The 22,145-nt window shown below is 38.6% G+C and overlaps 1 protein-coding gene across 1 annotated transcript; it reads left to right on the top strand.

Moving 5' to 3' along the window:
* Nucleotides 1-504: 504 nt before the first annotated feature.
* CHRM2 (cholinergic receptor, muscarinic 2) lies at nucleotides 505-16,966 on the top strand. The gene is made up of 2 exons (XM_009871223.1): nucleotides 505-564; nucleotides 15,360-16,966. Exon 2 carries the CDS (start codon nucleotides 15,397-15,399, stop codon nucleotides 16,795-16,797), a length of 1,401 nt encoding a protein of 466 aa, XP_009869525.1. The 5' UTR covers nucleotides 505-564; nucleotides 15,360-15,396; the 3' UTR covers nucleotides 16,798-16,966.
* Nucleotides 16,967-22,145: the final 5,179 nt, after the last annotated feature.

Raw genomic sequence — 22,145 nt, 5'->3', positions numbered from 1 at the left:
GGAAGAGAAAACTCTCAAACACCTTTTTTCACTTCCAATATAGAGCCTTGCAAAACCAAAACTTTTGGCTCACTCGTGCAAATTTACAACATCAGCTTTATTTTTACACTGACTATAACAAACACAGGTAGATTGAACCATTTTTTGACCACAGAAGCTCATTGTGCATCACAAGATTGCAAAAGAGATGCTATGAAACCTGTGAGCTCTTCCTTTTTTTACTACATTGTCTTTATTCTCAGCCAAATACCAGTGCACTCTTTGCATCAGAATAGGCTGGATCACTACTTGTTCTCAAACTTCATCCTGTTTCCCAGTATTAAAAGAACAAAAGGTATCACAAAGCACATGCAGCAGGTTTGTGAAAAATTTGCTAGACTGCCTGAGACTCAAATTTCTATTTGTGTTTGAAGTCCATGTGTATTTACATGGAAGTTTAAGGCACACTGGCTCTGCTATTTCAAGGTAAATTGCATCAGTTTCTCACTATCTGGAGCACTAAACAATCCCCTTCACCTGTGAAGACTACAAGTGAGCAAGAAGAGATTATCCTAGGAAAAAAGTGTAAGAGTTAAGTTCTTTTAATCTTTGTGCCAAATCTGTAGTTGAAAATAACTATGAACTGTGTTACTACGTTCATTTATAAACAGATTTTGCAGGAGTATGGAGTATGAATCAAGTAAATTACAAGACCCAGCAGGTATAGCCAGAAAAGACATCTATCTTATTACCAGATATAACTGTGTTATTTGGGAATGCCATCTCTTGGATGCTTGATCTTCTTTGCAGAGGTGATGCAATTCAAATATGCTATCTTTGATCTAGTTGCAATACCTACCTTAGAGATAATGAAAGAAGTTAACACACTTCTGTGTAAGATGTAAGTAAGGAATTGTCCTTATTTTCCTTTTTTTTTTTTTTTTGCCCTTTTCCAGCCTGTGTAGATAACTGAGACATCTTTTGTGTCAGTTCATAGAAGCATAAGCAATATCCTTGATGGAAACAAAGCAGCATTGGTACCACTCTTCACTTTCCGTCTCAGCAGAGAGTTCCCAGGTCCCCCACAGAGCCTCTTATTTCTGTATGCAGGAGTATGAGAAATGGCAAGATACCCAGTTAGTTTTTGACCTATCCTTATCCAGCCTGTATTGTTTAGCTCATCTGACAAGGCAGGGTCTTGGATAACATTGGGCACTATGTTGCTATATGTATTTTTGTGATCTATTCCTAAAGGGACCATCCTTGTCCCATCGTTAAACCAATATAATTTTCAATTTCTGTTGTACATGACAGTCACAATGCCAACTGTTTTCAAAAACAGCAGGCCCTCACAGTATCTCCCATGAGAAAAAAAAAAAGCAAACTTGTTTCCTGCTCTTTCAAACATCTAAGAAATTTGTGTGAAAGTATGTAGATAATGTACTGGCATATTTTGTATCCTGCGTAGAATCCATACTAAGTCACTCCCTGAGATTTATTTTCTATTTGTAAAAACATTAATAATTTAGATATTTTTCTGGAATAAGTCTCTTCTCAGGATGATGTCACCCATCCTGATTATTTACTGAGATTTTTACTACTTGGATTAATAAAAGGCTCTTCATTTACATGCAAAACTATCATATATTAAGATTTCAAGTGCTTCTAATATATGTTATGATAAAGGAGAAAGCACACTATTCCTTGAATTACCTGGTGTATGCAAAGCTCAGACAATAAAGACTAGAATAAATGACACTGTCAGTGGCATGGTGGGTTGGGTGGCATTTGCTTAGGATGGCCAGAATCATTACAAATGGCTACAAAATCATTATAGATATCTGTAAAGAGAGGTGACTGACATTTTTAAACTCTCATTTGCAAAGCGTAAAGAAGTAGATAATTAAATTTGAAGGCCATTTTTCAACCGTAACATCAGAAAGATTAAGAGGTTAAACATTAACCTGACTGCAAATCCCTCCATTATGTGTTTCTACAAACAAGAGTGTCTGCATTTTAACTATTCCCTGTCATTCAGCGAATCAAACACTCTGTGTGATTGCATTGGATATAAAAGACTAAAACAAAACAATTCAAATTAACTCATTAAAACTGTTTAAAAAAAACCTAATCCTACTTCACATTTAGTTTTATAAACCACCACCACCCTCCCCCCCTCAAAAAACCCACTTCAGAAACTTCATGAAACCCATTCAGGACTTCATATATGTGAAGGATATTGATGTTATGGAGAACATATTTAATGCCTCAAAGTGGTCTGAATTTAGAACTGAACCTCATTTGCACTCAGAAACAAGAGAAAGTGTCATCTCAGTGATGTTGCCTACAGCCCAAGAGCATAAAACTGATCCTCAGAGATTTTTCTTATTTACGTTATGACTGGATATACAGCAGGGAGCAGTACATGCTTTTTTGTATGCTACTGCTGAAAATCCTAATATGAGAAAAACTGGGGGTCTCTATCTTGGGCATCATTCCAGCCTGAACCAAGGACCCTGATTAGCAATGGAAAGTCACTTACCTGCTCTTTGACAAGCCCACTCTAAGATGACAGAATCTGGATTGGGATCATATAGCTGTTTTTGTTCTCACTGGCAATTTCTTTTTGTGGTCTTTGTAAAGTAAGAAGGAAAAAATAACCCACTGAGAAGCAGTTATATCAAAGTATTTTAAGCCTGTTATATCATGACCAGAAAAAAAAAAAGAAAGGACATGAAGACAATCTTTCTCTCTTTCCCCCCCCAATATTTCCTTTCAGATGTCCCTTTGAAGTCACAGGCTTATAGCATGAGTGACTGAGAGCAAGGAGCTGTGAAATGCGCCTTTGAGCCATAGACTTCTCAAAGAGTATCACAAGGCATGTATGACTGGGGTACACGACATCAGCAAATCAGTGTGGCGTTATTGAGGCTTTGTTCAGCCTCAAACTCTGAGAGCTGCAGAGAGCCAAAACCCTCAGCAAGGGAAAATGTTTTCTCACATCCTGATTCTATCTTCCCACTGGAGGAGGTGTCTCACTGCTATTTACTGTATGCAGTGATTGTGTTGGTGTAATTTGCTTATGAAGAAATAATTGAACATACACATACGCACTCTATATAATGTAATTATTATATGTGCATAAATTAGGTATAGTTACCATCTTTTGTTCCACTTATCTCCTTTATTTCTCTGCTAGAACTGGATACTTTTGAATCTTTAATAATGTATGGCCACTTCTATGCTGTTGTAATTTTGTCCCTTCCAAATACCTTCACAGTAGATCATTCTTCATATTTATTAAAAACAGTTCCTGCTTGGATGGATCTGATTCATTTCATAATCAAACGCACATATCAGACAACACCTCAGTCCCAGCTGGTAATGCCTCCTGATTCTCCATGCATGGGTCTCCTGAATTTCTCATCCAAACTAATATTCATTACTTCTCTTACATAAAGGATGTTATAGAAAGGATACTCTGTCCCACTCATAATTCTCAAACAGGGAGCAAAACTGTCTCTCATGATTTTGGAACAGTATATACTGACGTATCTGTTTCCTACAAACTTCAGAGAAAAACTGATGAAGGTTAGGACTATTTCTGTAAGTTGTGAGGTTGAGCCACTGATCAGCCCCACACAATACTCATCCTGAGTGGGAAGGCAGCACTGTTGTGTGTCACTACAGCATCACGTCCTGGTAGACCTGCTCAGAGGTTTACATGAGATTGCACGAATCTTTTTAATTTTTTTTTGCCTTTCTGCAGTTTATAGTGCTCAGAGAAATGAGAGCTGAGCACCACCAGCAACAGGAACAACAGTTAGACCTTGAGATGGGAAGAACAACACAGTGTAACTTAAGGAAAATGGTAGGCAGAAGACTTATCTGAACAGCAGGGAGGTGGAGAACCAGATGAAAAATACTGGAGAGGGTGAAGGGTAAACAGGTGCTGCACTAGGTAGCAAGGAAAAATGAAAAGGGAATGAACAAGAAGACTGATGTGGATCTATCCCAGACACACAGGTTATAGATCAGATCCTGCTTCTCCCTAAAGCAGAGCCTCTGCAAAGGTCTGAGGAAGGAGTGTTGCTGTAAGGAGAGGGGATGAGGAAGCAGCACTTAGTAATACAGCCAGGAATGAGGAAAAAAAAGATACCAACAGAACTCTAACCCTGAGACATTACTCCACAGAGAGCAGTTGCTGTTCCACAGCATTGAGCTGTTCTTCTGCCAATTCAGCTGAGAGACCAGGGATGAGGTGTGCTGGATACCAGGCTCCAAAGTCCCCAGAGTTCAGTCACAATTTCCCTTCATTGCTTCCTTTATGTAATTTCTTCCCATTGAATTTTGAACATTTTACTTTCCCCAGGGATCAGAGCAGAAATGTAGAAAAGCCAGCTTTACCTGAAGATAAATATCTGAATCCAGCTTGATTATCTGAATCTCATCCATTTTGGAGACAAACCCACGATGGAATTGATTACTAATGGTCCCAGACCAAAGGTCACGGTTTTGCTGCAGAGAAAAGAATAATAGGGTCAGAGGGAAACAAATTCATGGCAACAACATGTATAATACCACAGGAAACAACAAAAGCAATTTACAGAATAAAAAGTAATCTCTACAGGAAAATTGAACACACTAGAATTCCTAATTAGGGGGGAAAAAAAGGATTACTTTTTGAAAAAATCATTTCTACCCTCTTCTCCAAAGAGGTTTTGTAGGCCAATTTTCAGCAAATGGCATCAATTTTAAGAAATTAAATGTTCGAATGACTGTTGGAGGCAAAATCTCGTATCTTCAAGTCACTTCAGTGATTTGACAATGCTGCTTAATGCATAAGACATGAAGGAATGTTAGCCAATCTCTCTGTGGGCTGACACGGGATAATACAGACAGCTACAGAAACTAGCATCAGTGAGGAATTTCTACCAAAAGCAGGCAATAAGAGTTGACAATTTAGAGATTCCATGTGAATGTTCTTGCAGAACTCTTTCTTTTTCTTGCTTTCTCCTCTTTAACTTATTTTTCATTTGCACCTGTCTTGTCCCCATTTTCTCCCTCTTCTTTTCACCCCACTTATTATTTTCTCTTTTCTCTTGCCCCACACCTCCTGATACATCTTTCTTTAGGCATCTACTGATGCCCATCAAATACGTTTGTGCTGTTTGGAGGCACGTTGCAATGCAGCAATTGCTGCTGAGTGATTTTGCTGCTGTTGCATGGCACAGTGGGAAGGATTTAATCTCAGACACTACACCCCAGGGACTCAGCAGTTTGATGGTGGAGATTGTTCCCTAGGTACGTTACTAGATAGTATTCCTACGTACATAGTATTTCACTTCCTGTAAATTTGCTTTACCATCGTCCCAATTTAAAGAGCTCTTAAGTAAAGATGGAATTCGATTGAGAGAACTAGACCATATAGGTGACACTGTAGAAGATGAGGGTAAAGTAAAACCTCAGAAACAAAAAATATTAATTAGTCTTTTTCTCCTCAGATATATTTGCTGTGGAAAGGTGATCTGAGATGAGGAAGCAGAAATGGCAAACGTGCAGACAATAACAGATAAGACTGCCTAAGAGTAATCTACAGCATAATTATGGAATTTCAGGGCATTGATAAAAACCAGAAATGGGAAATTGCCTTCATGCAAGTCAAGTCATTCTAGCAATAGTCTTAGTGAAGCTGACGTGATGCTTCTGCCATGATGTGAAAGAGATTCCCATTCAATAAACTATAATGACACAGTCTCTGAATTTCAAAACCAACTTATTTGTCTCAGAAGTCTTGACCCCCCTTTTCTTTTTTTATCTCATCTTTGAATTAGAATGAAATGTGCAAGTGACATCAAGTATATTCGTCACCATCTCTCTGTGGAATCTTTACATCTCATAGACGTCATTGCTAGAGTGACAAGGCCAGTTTGCCTCTCCCATGAGAGAGAAGTTGAGCTGAAGCCTTTGTACCTACGGACGATATTCTGTGTAGCCTTTTCACACCTCACAGTGAAGATACGTGGATACAATAATCACCTGCTCTTCCCTACCCTCTGTTACTTACTGCCCCTCAGACTTTTAATAGGTTTGTTTTCCAATAATTCCATTTAGCACTTCTGAAACCTTGCATTTCAAATATTCACATTATTTTCTTTGATCAAGCATGCAAGAGAGGTCAAAGTTTGATGGGAACAAACTTTTCAACATCTCTTTAAAAATCTAAATGAGCGGAGAGTTTATTTACTTAGGCGTTTTAGTCTTCTAGGCCCAGTGATGCTGAACATATTTTTAACAAAAAGTATATGGTCAAAGATAAATGCCCCAGTTTCCTAAGTTAACCTTGTTAAACATTACATTATTGTTTACATAGGATAGGGGTTTCTTTTAATGCCATGGTGAATTATTCATATGCAAAGCTGAGGTATTTTAGCTTGTTAGGCGTAACTGCACTGTGTTGAGACCAATATCTGGAGTTATGCATCAGAGCCAGAATTAGACATGGATTTTTTAAACCTGTAGTGGAATAAAAATGCAATTAGTCTACAACTATAGTCTATGTAATTAAAGTAGGTAGCAGTCATTTACTGAAGCATAACACAGTCAGAGTCTTAGCGAGGCTATAATAATGTAGTTACTGTGAACATAAATGCCACAGAAAAAAATACCAAATAATTATTTCCTTCCCTTGACATGGAATATGTAATCTTTGAGGTTCTTGGTCCACAAAGAGGGAGCTGATCATGCAGGCTCACACTATACATTTGTAGCTGTGATCAACGTGTTAGTAATTAACTATAGCAAACATTTTATTTGAGATTTTCAAACCTTTTACAAATATTTTGTTAAGTATTGTTAACATCTGTCCATCTTTCACAAAATTCTCTCAGACTGCAGAATGAGCTTGGAAATAGGGAATCTGATTTGGCAATTCAGGTATCACTCCTTTCCGGTGAGGTAAAGAACTAATTAAGTTCTTTCAGTATTTCACTATCACTGATTTAAATAGTCTGCAGAAATACAGACATAAAAAATGATTCAGCTGCCCTCTTAGAAACAAATTTGAACTTGAGTTCAATATATGCTTAAATTCTTGCAAAGAATTTGAGCCAACTCCTTTTATATCTGAGTCAGCTTTCTTCTCTGTGCTTCTAATCTGCATTTTAGGTAAGCTGTTAAGTAAGATGGAAGATGTGTGAAAATCCCCAAGATTAATGGACACAAAAGCAGAACAGACTAGATTTTCAAGCTCTTGAGAACTTCATGTAAGAGTAACCATGATGGACTTACCAAGAATTTTGAAAGCATTTGCCAAGTAAAGAAACCGTACACTTTCCAAAGCAAATCTGAGGATCATCTACGTGTATCACAACTAAGTCTGCTAAATCATAAGCAAGAGAAATAGGAAATCACTGATAAAAGCAATGCACTAACATCATTTCCAACCAAAGAAAAAGGAAAGATTTTCTTTAACTTCAGTGAGAATCCCTTTGGGATTTCAGTATTGTAATATTTCTGTCAGAGACACTACTGAAGGCTGCAAAATCTTGCAGGAACAGTGAGAGTCTCCATGGGTTTATTTGGAGTCCCAGAGGACCACCATGACTTGGAGGGATTTGCAGAGATTCACTGAAATATCACAGCATCTTTGCTAGACTCACTGGCAGGCTGAGTGGTTTAACCAGTGACACTTTAAGAGACCCCTCTGTGTTGTGTTGTAATTTTCTGTTATTAATCCATCACCAATACTCCTTCAGGCTTTGGCAGAAAAAAAACCCAAAAACAAAACACAAAAATTTAAATCAGGAAAAACGAGAAAGTGTGTGGGATTCAGTTTTTGTTTGTTTGATTATTTTCCTTAGGTGCACCTGCACATGTTTTAAATAAGAGATGCATTTCTGTTATGCATGAGCTGGTTTCAGTCAGCCTTCTAAACCCTTTCCTCTCTCACTGGCTTTGCCACTTGTAACCCAGGGACTTTGAGTAACTCTCATAAGGTTTTTCTATTTAGTAGCACAGGCATAATAGCTGATACCAGAATAACGAAGTACTGTGCCTCCATTTCATGCTGGGCTGCAGAGTCAGTTCTTACCTATCACAGCACTATTCCTTCAGAGAATATTTCCTGAAATCTAATCATCTTCAATTCAACCTAAACAGAAGCTTAAATAACTCTTCTATTCAGAGAACCTTTCTCATGGCTGAGGACAGGTATAATATTAGTCTGAGTTCTGGTATAAGCGTTTGATTTAACATGCATGACAGATAAAATTTGTTGGAGTTGACTAGTGTGAGGAGCTTCAGTCAACTTTCAGCAACAGTGGTGCAGTGCAAGGAGGACAAGATAAGTGACTTACTGAAAACTGTCAATTTGATCTCCCTTTTCCAGCTAGCCTATAACCTCTTCAAGTGGAAATCAGCATAGGTCCACTGAGGAAATGCATGTGTGGCATGAGCTAGTCCCTAGTTTTATTATCTTTTGATCAAAAAATCATAGAATCATCTAAGATGGAAAAGACCATTCAGAACATCGAGTCCAACTGTTAACCTAGCAATGTCAGGTTCACCAGTAAACTATGGCCCTGAGTACCACATCTACGTGTCTTTTAGATACTTGCAGGGATGATGAGTCCACCACCTCCTTCAGCAGTGTGTTCCAATGCCTAACAACCCCTTAGGTGAAGAAGTTTTTCCTAATATCCAATCTGAGATGACACCAGCATCTCTTCTAACCCATTTATGACCTGCTCTGAAACAATGTTTTTGAGCTGGATCATGCCAAAAGAGATGAGTAAATAATACTCAGTGGCCTGAGCATATGTGCCTGTACAGTATCTACCCCAGTCTAATTTCGCCTCAGTATTCAGACTATTTGCTACAAGAATGGTTTCATAATTTCATCAAATTATATCTCTGCTTCTTAATTATAATAAAATGTAAAGTGTGATAAAATAAGGGACTACTTCACTTGAGACATTAGTAAGTATTTAAATTTTCAACACATGCTGAAGCTATCCTAGTGCTGGAAATGACTGCTTTATGTGGTAGCTGCCTTTCTGTGCCTCTAGATGGAGATCCTATCCATTGAACTCAACCCTCTAGAGAGATGTAGGATGTTTCAATAAGAGCTCCATTTTGCCTTTCATACCCCATAGACCAAAAATTATTGTGTTCTCTGATTTCTCAGTTATAAAACTCTTTTGATACTAGTAACTAGATTTCCAGACACACACACATTTAACAGCTTACCTGAAAAAAAATAAAAGGAAAAAAATGCTATTCTGTTCTAGCTTTCTGCAGCAGAAAGTCCTGAAGTATTTGCCTAAAATGTAGTGGTGAAAATCTCTGTCTTTTCAATTGTCATTCTGCAAATTTCATCAAGTGTGTAAGCACTGACAAGCTGAGGTGTGCACTACTGCGGGTAGGACTTGGAAGGAGTTATATGGACCGTTGTATTCAGTCACTTTCACCATGTGGGCAACCATATCATATGGTTCCACCAGAGCGTAGGGGACAGCCTTGCCATAACTTCACCAAGAGACTTGGTCATTTGCTTGCTGGTTTGGGACCAAGGGTTCTTTATACACAATCCTGGCAAGAATAAGGAGATGCCTGAGCGAAAGCATCTCCTCCAGATCAGGGGTTGAAAATCCCTTTTAATAGATTAAAATCACTTAGATAAAACCATGCCTATTAGCATGTTTTTCAGGTTTGTGTAATGTATTAAGATGCAGAATTTAGCTTGTAGTGATGTAGAGTTTAGCTTGTAGTGATGTCAGCTACCTAAAGACCGAATGCAAATTCTCTCTTGATTACGCAAGTCCTGAAAAACAAAGACATATCTGCAGCCAAAACTATCCTTACAGAATGATAATAGATTAAGTGCCCTAGTATGAGTGTGTGACTATCAGCATAACAGTAGTAATAGTAACAACAGTACCAATATAGTAGAATACATAATTATCCAGAGCTTTGACGAAAAACTGATATTTTTTTTTGTTATTTAATGAAATGAGATTTTTTTTTTTTCTGCACTACCTATATCCTTCCTTGTGTGATTTTGAATACAAACCAGCTGGGCCCATGGCACTATATTTACCACTTTTTAGATTATAAGAACAGAACCGAGGAAGATGTAATTAATAACTGTACAAATCCTCAGATGCTCACAATAGCACTGAGACAGCAATGTTGGTGCCAGAACTGTAACCTACTCATGTACAGTTCCCTGCTGCTTTCGGGAAATGTTTTTATTTTTGCTTTATTTCAATTGTTGCTGATGATACAGTGTTAGTTTGCTTTTGTTAACACTCTACAACTCTGGTCTACTTGTTGTTTCAAGTCTATTTTGCCCTTAGGTGCCCTCTACAATGAGATGGGGAAAAGTAGATCCAGACGGGCCCACAGAATATCTTTCTTTGTAGGACGTGTGTTAACTGAGAAAAACAAAGGTACATGAAAATAAGAAGAATGGACCACACTGAGGGAGTAAAACTTTGCAAAGATGTTTCTAATTTCAAATGGATTGCAGAAGGTAACCCATGTGGTGAAGACTTTAGTCTTTTGGTATTTGGCTATTTTCTGAAATGTATTTTTTACCAAAAGCCCAGACTAGATCTATACTCTCTCTCAAAGTCTGTAACAAATTCTGACTAACATGCCTAGTATATTTGTCATAGGCTTGTGGGTTTTGTTCCTCCACACTGTGGCTTTAAATGGTGCTAGGAAGGAATCTGGAATCAAAATCAATGCAGTTAAGGATTAAAATCAGCCCAGGAAAAAAAAAAAAAGTGTTATCACTACAGCAAAAATCAAATCCGTTTTACATACATTTGGAGACTGGAGAGGAACTGGATCTAAGAGAAGAAGTCAAAAAAAGTGTATTTTACTTTTGTTTGAGAGTTGAATGCTGAAAAGTGCTCAGAGTAGCAATGCACACAGGTTCCTTGGTAATCCCATTTAAATCACAAATATAACTTTCAGGTAGAAATCGTTTGTTTCCTTTCATGTCTTGACTTTTATATGGTTTCAGAAGACTCAAAGAAGCCATTAAATCCTTACCATATTTAACCTGGTAATACGCACAATACAGAAGAAGGATTTGTCTAACATACTTTGACAGGCATGGCATAGCAGCTATTTTTTCCAACATGCACAACATTTCCATAGTCTATTTCGTGACAGATGTTGGAGATATATTCTAAATTTAAAACTACAACGATTGCTACAAGATTTACCTGCACTGAACGGATGGGATCCTGTCAGGGCAAGCAGAAAGGAGAGTCAGCAGGATGCAATACCTAAGTACCTCCTGTTTGGGGACTATGATCCTAAGGGTGACATGCAGTCCCTGTCCCTTGTCTCTGCCCTCTGTTTCTGCAGGCCTCCTTCTCATGATCTCCAACTGAATAGGACGAACAACCCCAAGAGCATCATTTTGATTCATCGCAGTTCCCTACTACAAAGAACCAGCTTATAGACTTCACCCATTGGACATCTGTTTTACCATTCCAAGCAAATGCTAGGGAAGTAAATGAGATAAAGCAAAGCAGACTGTAGCTGCTCTGTGAAGGTTTACTCCAGCTTGTACCAGCCTTGACAATGTTTCTCCTAGCAATTGGTAATAAGTGTCAAGCTCAACCCATCCATGTCCAGCTTCTGCCTGCTTACTGCTCACTGCAAAAAGACATGGAACCACACCAAGCCAAAACTGCACATACAATGTAGCCCACTAGTTCCTCCAGTTCTGCCCTAAATCCTTGTCTAGTCAAAAGAAGGGAATGATTTTCAGCACTATAAATTCTTTAGAGGGAAAAAACTACTGCACTGGAAGTGCTTTCCCAGCTACATATCAAATATCAAACAATTATTTTATATATGGATTTCTTGGCTTTGGACACTTTCCATGCAGTGAATGGTGTTTGCATTCCACAAAGTCATATATATTTTGAAATACATTTCAGTGAATGAATTTATTTGTTTTTCAGATCACAAGAGAAAATTCTTGCCTTTTCTGGGTATTCACTGTTTAGCAAGAATGCATTTAGTATGGAAGGATGAATTATGGTAGCCCACGGGAGTCAGTGCCGTATTGTGCAACTCACAGAAACACCCATGGGCTTGCAGAGGAGAGCTCTGTTTGTTCAAGAATAAGATCTGGTACTTCTCACAACAAGAGGTCATATTACCTTAAAACGCCTCTGCCCCACAGGTCTGCCTGATGATTAACATCTGTTCCCGTAACAAATACCTCTCCAGCAGGAGAGATGAGCATTGTGGCATGACAAAAGATAAAAGCAGTCCAGAGGCAGCCATGTACCACAGGAGCAAGTGGCCCCAATAAGAAACAGAAACCTCACTACAGGCCTGACTCGAACCTTGCTGGAGCCAACAGGAAAGGGTCCAACAGATTTCAGAAGTTAGGAAGCATGCAAAGCCCTGTCTCTGCTCATGTAATGGTAGAACTACCAACAATAATTCTATATGTCTGCTGAAATAAAATGTTTTTCCAGACCTCTACCTTCTTTCAACACATGTAGGAAAAACACAATTCACTTTACAATCATATTGATGCAAGCAAAGGAAGATTTTATGGAAGTGATAGCAGACATGTTTGTCCATAACTACAAAAGCCATGTCAATGGAATTTGCAGTCCAGAGCTGTTATCAGTGTAATTTGCAGTCCAGCTTGCTCATTACAGGAAAGTTTTGTGCAAAGAGAGGTCACTGGGAAAGGGACTCCTTTGTTTTGCTTCCATTCAGAGCAACACAGTGAAATCCTATTTCTAGCAAGTAAAATTAGCTGTTAACTTTCATCCAGCTCCATGCATCCTATGTAATAAACCCAGAGGAATTTATTCTGAATTGTCAGTATTTTTACTGGAAAGGGTTAAAAAATTCATCTGAAAAGACCTAGGAATAGAGCTAGCTGGGATATGGTAATTTGATTTCACAACAAATTTCACGGTTTTAATACGAATTTTAATTTTTCAGTGGAATGAGAACAAAACCTCTGAACATTTTGTCAAAATGAAATTGTAGACAAACACTTGTTTTCTAAATATGAAACACAATTTTTTCAGCTCTGCTCCTCTCTCACTTCACTTTGCTTCCTGCTCCCCCTCTCACTCTCTGTCACCAGAGGTAGCTGCAGAGCCCTGGATCACAAACTCTTTTCAAACGAATTTTTTTTTAAATCAATACATCTCTGTGAGTTATTGTGTCTTTTCATCAAAAATACCTTCTGTTAAGACTGTTTATAGACAACTCAGCTCAGCACAAGTTCTTAGCTTGTCCCAAAAAATTGATATCTTACACATCTAACTGGATAGCTAGCTGTTCAGCCATGAGGCTTTAGGTGAAAAGCACACAGTGAACTGATGCAATTACAGTGCTATATATTAGATGTCTGGGCTATCCTCCTGTTTATTTTTTGCAGAGAGTATAAATTCTGTTATATTCCACTCAGCCTATTCTTACTGTACAAGGGACATTTAATTAAAGCATTCCTCCTAACAGCTTTTTTTCTCTTGCACCTGATCCCAAGGATTTTAGGCTTGTATCTGCAAATAGATAGTAGGAAAAAAATGTCTGTTTATCCTTATGTTTCTTTATTTACTCATGTGTTCAACATGGAATAGGCAAATAGCTGGTTTTAAAACCAAGGGCAAATACATGAGCCCCACTTTCTGCTTGTTTTATTTCCTTAAGTATAAATTACAAGACTACAAAGTTGCTTCAGACAGAAAACCTTTACCCTGATACAGCATTTTGACTTTTCCACAGAGACAGCCATGCTTATTTTTCTTAGCGGTCAGAAGGGGTTTTGCTGTTGTGCTGACATTTTGCATCATCTTCTTCCTTTTGCATCTGAAAGAAAATATGCAGTGCTGAAATGACAGCGGAAACGCATTGCTACGTTTAACTGACATGGATTTTCTATGTCTGTGCCCCAGCAGGTTAGTTACAGGAGCCAGAGGAGGCTTCCTAAATCCCTGATGTATAGAGAAGCCAAACATAACTGAATTTTATGTCTTCTTTTGATTGCACCATCACTTTTAGAAGCTCTGTCTTAAAGAAGTGATGTCTTATGGCTAGGGAAAAGAAAAAGAATATTCTGATTAGAAACAACCTAACTTCTCTGTCACATCTGGCCTTCATGCCTCAATAATCCCTTGAGCACAGCTCATAAATAATGAAACTGGCTGTACAATTCCAGTGCATTCTATTGACTTCCAGGGGATGCACAAAAAGATAGTACATATCCTGAAGGCAAATGCATGTGCAGGGTTTTTTGTTTTCTATTGAATGTATATTGCTGGGAGTTTAATTACTATTTATTGAGTACTGCTGGTAGGCTATACAGGGCACAAAAAAGAATTGCTATGTATAAACAAAACTGATCTTTATCTATTTCTTTCTTTATCATTACTCTGCTATCCATTTCAGACCTTCTGTCATACCTATATGTGATACAGATTAAAAATATTGTGATCTCAAAAAGTGAGAAAAGGACAAGTAAGGAAAGATCAAGAGAAAACATTGTTCTGTTAAAGATAACAACTAAAAAACAACAATTTTTCCAGGTACCAATAGTCAAAAGATTGTAAAACTTAACTTTAATCTCACTGAAGTGGAAAAACTAATAATAATAACAAATAATAAAAATCTTACCCATCTAACTAAATGTCTGCAAACGTTGACAAAATAAAAGTAACTGCAGTGTAAGAAAATGAAAGGGAGACATGACACAAACTTGTTCCATAAATCTCACAGAAGCATATTCAGATGGAACATGAAGGAAACATGGAAACATGTCACCTTCATATGATCTGCTTCCTGGTAAATCACATCTTTGCCTCATGTTGTATGAATGGCATGCCCTCAGGGCTGGACTTTTGTATTTGGAATAGGATTTGAGATGATAAAATTGAACTATTTTGTTGGCAGGAAAGAAATCAACATGCAGATCCAGTTGCAAAATTTTCAAGTCAATATTAGATTTGTAACAGAACAGCGAGAAAAATGCATCTGAGAACTTACAAATCTATATCTGAAATCAGATGTTTTGCCTTTGCACATATTTACAGGTATCCTATTAGTATGCTATTCCTAAGGGAATATTATATTTCACAATGTGTTTTCATTAGCCGAAGCTGGTCGAACTTACAAATCTATATCTGAAATCAGATGTTTTGCCTTTGCACATATTTACAGGTATCCTATTAGTATTTCACAATGTGTTTTCATTAGCCAAAGCTGGTCCTTTGGTGCACATCCTCTGCCTTTAAACTCTCCAAGTAGTTTTTCTGGGATCCATATCCTAAAGGCAAAGGGACTAATTTCACAATGGTATTTGTTTTGTTTTCTTTCCTCTGCAGGCTTAAGTGATAATTGTATCTTGTTAGCAGCACAGAAATGAATAACTCAACGTACATAAATTCTTCCACTGAAAATGTGATGGCTTTGGAGAGCCCCTATAAAACTGTTGAGGTCGTCTTCATCGTCCTGGTAGCAGGGTCTCTCAGTCTAGTCACCATAATTGGGAACATCCTGGTCATGGTGTCAATCAAAGTCAACAGGCACCTACAGACTGTCAACAACTATTTCCTCTTCAGCTTGGCCTGTGCTGACTTGATCATTGGCATCTTTTCGATGAACCTGTATACCCTCTACACTGTGATAGGCTACTGGCCCTTAGGGCCTGTGGTATGTGACCTGTGGCTGGCTCTTGACTACGTGGTCAGCAATGCCTCTGTAATGAACCTCCTCATTATCAGCTTTGACAGGTACTTTTGCGTCACCAAGCCTCTGACGTACCCTGTAAAGCGGACCACTAAAATGGCAGGCATGATGATCGCAGCTGCTTGGGTGCTCTCCTTCATCCTGTGGGCCCCTGCCATTCTCTTCTGGCAGTTCATTGTGGGAGGAAGGACTGTCCCAGATGGGGATTGCTACATCCAGTTTTTTTCCAACCCTGCTGTCACTTTTGGCACTGCCATTGCAGCCTTCTATTTACCTGTTATCATCATGACTGTCCTTTACTGGCAAATTTCTCGAGCCAGTAAGAGTCGGATAAAGAAAGGGAAAAAGGAAGCTGCCCAAAACCAAGACACAGTTTCCCCCAGTCTCGTCCAAGGTAAAATAGTGAAACCAAACAATAACAACATCCAAACCACTGGGGATGGGTTGGAGCACAGCAAAATTCAGAATGGAAAAACCACTGGAGAGAGTGTGACAGAGAACTGCGTTCAAGGGGAAGAGAAGGAGAGCTCCAATGACTCAACCTCTGTCAGCGTGGTTGCTTCCAACATGAAAGAGGATGAGGCTGCCAAAGAAGCCAGCCAGGCTTCTGCTTCGCAAGACCATCTTAAAGTGGAGAACTCCAAGCTGACATGCATAAGGATAGTCACCAAGTCCCAGAAGGGTGACTGTTGTGCCCCCACAAACACTACTGTGGAGATTGTAGGTGCCAATGGGGAGGAGAAGCAGAACAGTGTAGCCAGGAAAATCGTCAAGATGACAAAACAGCCAGCCAAAAAGAAACCAGCTCCTTCTAGAGAAAAAAAAGTGACAAGGACTATTTTGGCCATCCTTCTGGCCTTCATTATCACCTGGACGCCATACAATGTGATGGTGCTCATCAACAGCTTCTGCACATCTTGCATCCCTGGCACTGTATGGACCATAGGTTATTGGCTCTGTTATATCAACAGCACCATCAACCCTGCTTGTTACGCACTCTGCAATGCTACTTTCAAGAAGACCTTTAAGCACCTTCTTATGTGTCATTACAAGAATATAGGAGCTACAAGGTAAAAATAATACTGAAAATAATAATGAAAAGGGTGAAGAAGTTCCAAATTAAATTTTAAAAAAAACCCACACAACAATGCCATAGCACTTTATGCTCTTCTATGGAATGTGCAATCCAGGATGTTAGTGGAAATACTGATATGGGGCATCAGATTCTCCCTGTAAGAACTACACTTAAAAACATTTTTTTAACTATTGAAAATAAATCTTGAGGACCTAGGGATATTTAAGGAATTATTCAAGTATGTGGACTGGAGGCACAGTTCCTTGCTTTCTGAGAGTATTCTGCAGAAGGGCTTTAGAGTCTAAAACATTTTTGTCATTCTGTGTAAAATACTTGTTCTGTTTTTGTTTGGTTTGTTTTTTTCTGTGTCTGTTTAATATATCTTCACAAAAAAAAAAAAAAAAGACACCCTAACAATATCTGTGTGAAAGACACATAGGAGTTTGGAAGAACCTTACATAATCCAAATGAATCATGGTAGATGATTCCTAAACCTCAAAAATCTGTGTAAAGATTTTTTTGTCACTGTCATGTAAGAACCTTAATGTTAGAAAAATCATGATGAAAGTTATTTTATGTTGTTTATGACACTACCATTTCCAAAACTGCATCAGTTCTGAAAGTGTACTTATGCTCAACAGGTAACCATTGCCTAACTTGTCTATCATTCAAAGTCTGACACTTATCCCCTTCTAGGGGCTTTTGTTCTGTGACTCCTTCATCATATCAAGATAAAAGTGAAAAAAGATTTCCAGGTTGTTTCACGCCAAGACTGTTTCAGCATCCATGTAAACTAAAGATTTTGTGACAATTTTGTTCACTTTGTTTGTCACATAACATCCACTTGTGGATTTGTCTTTTACCTCCATCAGCCTTTTCTTCCTTTTTTATACCTTACTTGTCCAGGACACAAAGGTTGAATATCAAAAGAAGTTATAAATTCAAAGGTCTCATCCAGTCAGCCACCATGGTGGCCAAAGTTACTCAGCTGAGAAACAGAAAGAAAGATATTACTAGGAAAAGGGAGACTACATCCTTTTAAATTTAGATGTAAAGATGAAGAGGTATGCTGAAGCTCCACAGAATAAATAATTAATATTAGATGACTATGCTTTTGATCAGTCAAAAGATGATTCATGCTCATTTATTGAGGGAAATAAGATGCACTGACTTGCCCACATGAAAAGGCTCTGCCTAAGCCCTTAGTGTGAAATCAAGGTCCTCCCTAGGTGTACCCTGGACAAGAAGTTTACTTTGTAGAAAAGATATTGGCTACATTGGCTGTTGTACCAGCTGGGAACAATATCTTCCCTGGAAACCAAGGGATAACACTAATAAAAAGGCAGAGAAGAAAACAGTGATTATGCAAAACCAGATACTGAAATAGTCTGGATGAGGGGCTGGCAGGGTTCAAGTTCAAATATTATCTGCTACTCCTCACCCACTCAAACTCAGATTCATTCTGCCTGTCAAAGAATTTACTATTTCAATATCTGATATTTATTGTAGCATAACTGAGCACTGTGTGGATAGGATAAATTGTACCAGATTACTGAAAACAGCAATTGCCTGTGAGTTATGCATTTTCTAGTTATCTCCTTCTTAGTAACTCTAACTTCCAGGCACTAGTGAAGGTACACCTACAGATTTGGATACCCCTCAAAAAAGCAGTTTGTTGCATAGACTATGTCCTGAGACACTGTCTTGTGGAGTGAAAGCCACCTACCAAATCCTCCTGTTATTTCATAGTACTATATCAGACTCTTCCACAATGCGCTTCAAAACAGTAGCCTGCAAGATTACAGGGAAATTAATCTTGCAGACTTAAGTTTTACATTTGACAAGCTCATTGGAACACAGTGTCAAAGCACTTTGGCAATATGACAATTTTCATGTTTCGAAGTACAAGTTCCTAGCAGAAAGCTAAAATGAGGAGGATTAAACTGAAGTAAATTAAGGCCACATTAAACTCGGGATTAATATGTCTTAATATGCATTCATTGATTTTATATCCCCGGTGATTTCATCCTAATACATCTAAGTGTCTCCATGTAGCCAAGGATCTAATTTTGAAAACCTCATTCACCTTGAGTCGTATTTACTATCACTATTTTTATCTCATTGCTTGTAAGGAAGTATTACTCAATGATAAGGCTTGCAAAACTGAGTGCTGCTTGTCTTTCAAAACTACATTCACTAGGCTTATCTTGACAAGCCAAGGGAAAGACTTACGCGATCATTTTTAGACCATTTATTCTCTTACAGTGTTAAAAAAAATCAGATAAAAAACAAGGATAAAATGAAATCCCTTGATTTTCTAAATCTCGCTTCTTCAGAAAAGTTTCATAAAAGAAACAAGCCTGCTTCTTTCTTTCAGCAAGTGTTGTAGGTATCAATAATACAGGTACTAAAATTGGGAAGTAATGGTTTGTATATACTTAATCTTTTAACTCACATTTTCCAGCAGGTGTGGAAATTCTTTATTCTGACCTTTGAAGTTGTAACTTGTTTATAAATTATGAAATTGTCTAACAGCTAAGGACATTTCTACAGGTTAAGAAGTACAAGATATAGACTACAATTGTACTTTTTCATCATGTGATGTGATAACACTCACAAAGTCATGCAGAAAAGAATATTTTTTGACCAACATTCATAAAAGAAACAAACAAACAAAAAAGAAAAATCTCCAGTTTAAATCTCCCTAGCATTTTCCTCTAGTACCACTTCCACTTTCAATCTTAGAGGACAAGATGCTTTATGTTATAGTGTATTCAAAAGGCTTACAGGACAAATAATTCTGTGGCCTGCAATCCACCTTGCACCAGTTCAATGAAAATGTATTTCTGTGGTACATCCATGTTCGCAGCCAATTAAGCAAAGTAAAAATAGATGACATAACACACCCGTGCATGCACACACAGGCATGCAAACACACGCTCAAACATGGTTTATACACATGGAAAATAATCATCTAACATTCCAGATACTTCATGGGATTGCACCTGTGCTGTGCTCATTGGAAGCTAGTGGGAGGTGTGGAGCCAACAAAATAATATTTCAGAGCTGCAAAGTAACTTGTTCTTTTGAACATCTTTTGAGCTCTCATCTCTCCTTTCTGTCCCAAACCACGTTCACCAGGTTTCACTTCCCTTCTGAGGGATAGTTCTGCGAGATGTAGATGTCAGTCTTGAAGAACAGCGCTCCCTGGGTACCTCCTCCAGCTTCCCTGGCTGTCACCTGTGCGCTGTCGCCCCCAAGGCCCCAGATGGCCCTGCTGCTGGTGCTGCCATGTCTTCACCTTGGACTTGGCCAGAAGATCCCAGTGGCACATCCAAACCTTGTGCTGTGCTGGCCACTTCCATTTCAGAGAGAATTGTGCAGGTGACTCACATGAAAAAAAAACAAGCCACCAACAAAAACCTCCAGCAAGCACTTCTTGCCCTCTCCTTTTCTTAATTATTTCCAGAAACAGGTTAAAACTGAAAAGGCCTAACTAACCCTTGACAGTAAACTTGCTGCAACCGGATCTGTCATGTCAGCAGCTCATGGGGAGTGACCTGCACTGTAACAGGCCAGCCCTACCTTCACGTTCCAGCGAAACAGCAAGAGTCTGAAGATATAACAATCCAACTGGTATTTTTTATGATATCCAAAGACATCTGTAGTTAAAAAAAAATTTAAAAAAAAAACAAAAAAAAAAAAGAAAGAGTGAAAGAAAGACAAAGACTGAAGGAATGTTGAGAAACCTTTTCCAGCACGGACAAAACCTAAAAAAAAATCCTGGCAGCCTCCTTCCCTCCCTTCATCTATCAGGCCTCTGTTATAAATTTTTCTGAAGGAGGAAAACACGCTTACAAGAGGAAGCATCTTTAGTGAATGTGGCTATGGTGAGAACAGCCCACACACTGGTGAGGAAACCCTTGGAATGGCCCTGCTGCTCCTGGTCATCCCAGCTGGGACAGGGGCAGGAGGGGATGGGAGATTTTTTGTTTGTTTCATCTAATGGACTCAAATGTGCCCAAGTGCCTGCTTTGCAGTGAGGCTTGCTAGCAAACTCATTGGCCTCTTTCACAGTTTTGATTAATTTTGATCCCTGCTCTTCATTCCTATGGATGCAATGGCTGTCCTGGTACTGCACGTGGATATGGCTCCTGGTTTCTCCTGTGATGCTGAGGTGGCATACTTCGAATTTTTCGACTCGACTGTCAATGCTTGTCACTTCTGTTACCCAAATCTGATCGTGGTACCAGCCTTGCAGGACCAAATAAGCATTCTCCCAGACATTACATTGCAAAGGTGGCATGATAGAGCAGGGGGAGCAGGAAGAGTGCGGCTGATATTTGTTTTCCTTCCCTCCCCTCATAAAAATTCCTAAAAATCTTTATTTTTTGACAAGTCAAGGTGCTTCTTGTGAGAAGTTAAATTCTTAGGAATAAACAGCCAGAAAAGAAACTCTGGTCCTGTGGGTGGGAAATGTTTGTTGACAATAGTGGGTTTGGAGTCTAATTGCCTTTGATATTTTTAAAGATCTCCTCCTAGATGGCTCTGCACTCTGAGATGATAGTGGTTCAAGTGGTAGAAGTTGAGAAGCTTAAAAGAAGGAAGCTTTTTTTCACCCCTGGATCTACAGATGTTTTATATAACATGTCTAGAGATACTTGCTAGGAATGTGATTTATACACAGTAACACTTTTATCATTCTTGTATATGATGAAGGGCTCTAGACTTTTACAACACCTTTTTCTTTTCTAAATTTATAGAAAATCTTTCCCTGAAGGAAGTTGCGAGATGGTCTTCAACTTGCAGTGGCTTCTTTTCTTGTTTCTCTACCTGTTTTTCTTCTTGTCACAGTCTTGACTAAAAGATTTCCTCCTTCCTCACTTGCATAACTATGCCACTACAGGTCCGCAGCTTACCTTGCCTTTCAGGCATTGTGAATCTGGTATTCAAACTCTTTAATCCCACCAAAATACTACCTTCTCTAGCATGTAAATCCCACTACATTGAAGACCAAATTACTGTGTGAAGTGAGAAGTTCCATAAATCCTTTCTGTGTGGGTTTTAAACTGGAAATTTAAAAAAAATAATAATAAAAACCCTCATGTAAAACAAAGCCAAATCAATTTTTTTTCTTCCCCAGTTTTGTCATCTCAATATTAGAAACAATAGTGAATACTGGCAAAGAGTGAACGTTCTTGTATTGGAATATCACGCAGTGACATTCTCTGTGCAACGGTAAGGCAGCCAAACCCTCCCTTGATTCCCCGTTTCAGTCCTCCGCTTACTAGCAGAGTACTCACTGAGAAACCAACCCTAAAAATGTAATTATAGCAAGGCAGAGCTG

Source organism: Apaloderma vittatum, unplaced genomic scaffold, assembly GCF_000703405.1.
Source record: "Apaloderma vittatum isolate BGI_N311 unplaced genomic scaffold, ASM70340v1 scaffold2926, whole genome shotgun sequence".
Lineage (NCBI taxonomy): Eukaryota > Metazoa > Chordata > Aves > Trogoniformes > Trogonidae > Apaloderma > Apaloderma vittatum.
Note: the sequence above shows the minus strand (reverse complement) of the source record. Positions and strands in the feature narration are given on the sequence as shown.

Excerpts from the sequence above, each read along its gene's own strand:
- CHRM2 (XM_009871223.1), top strand. The coding sequence starts at position 15,397 with ATGAATAACTCAACGTACATAAATTCTTCCACTGAAAATGTGATGGCT.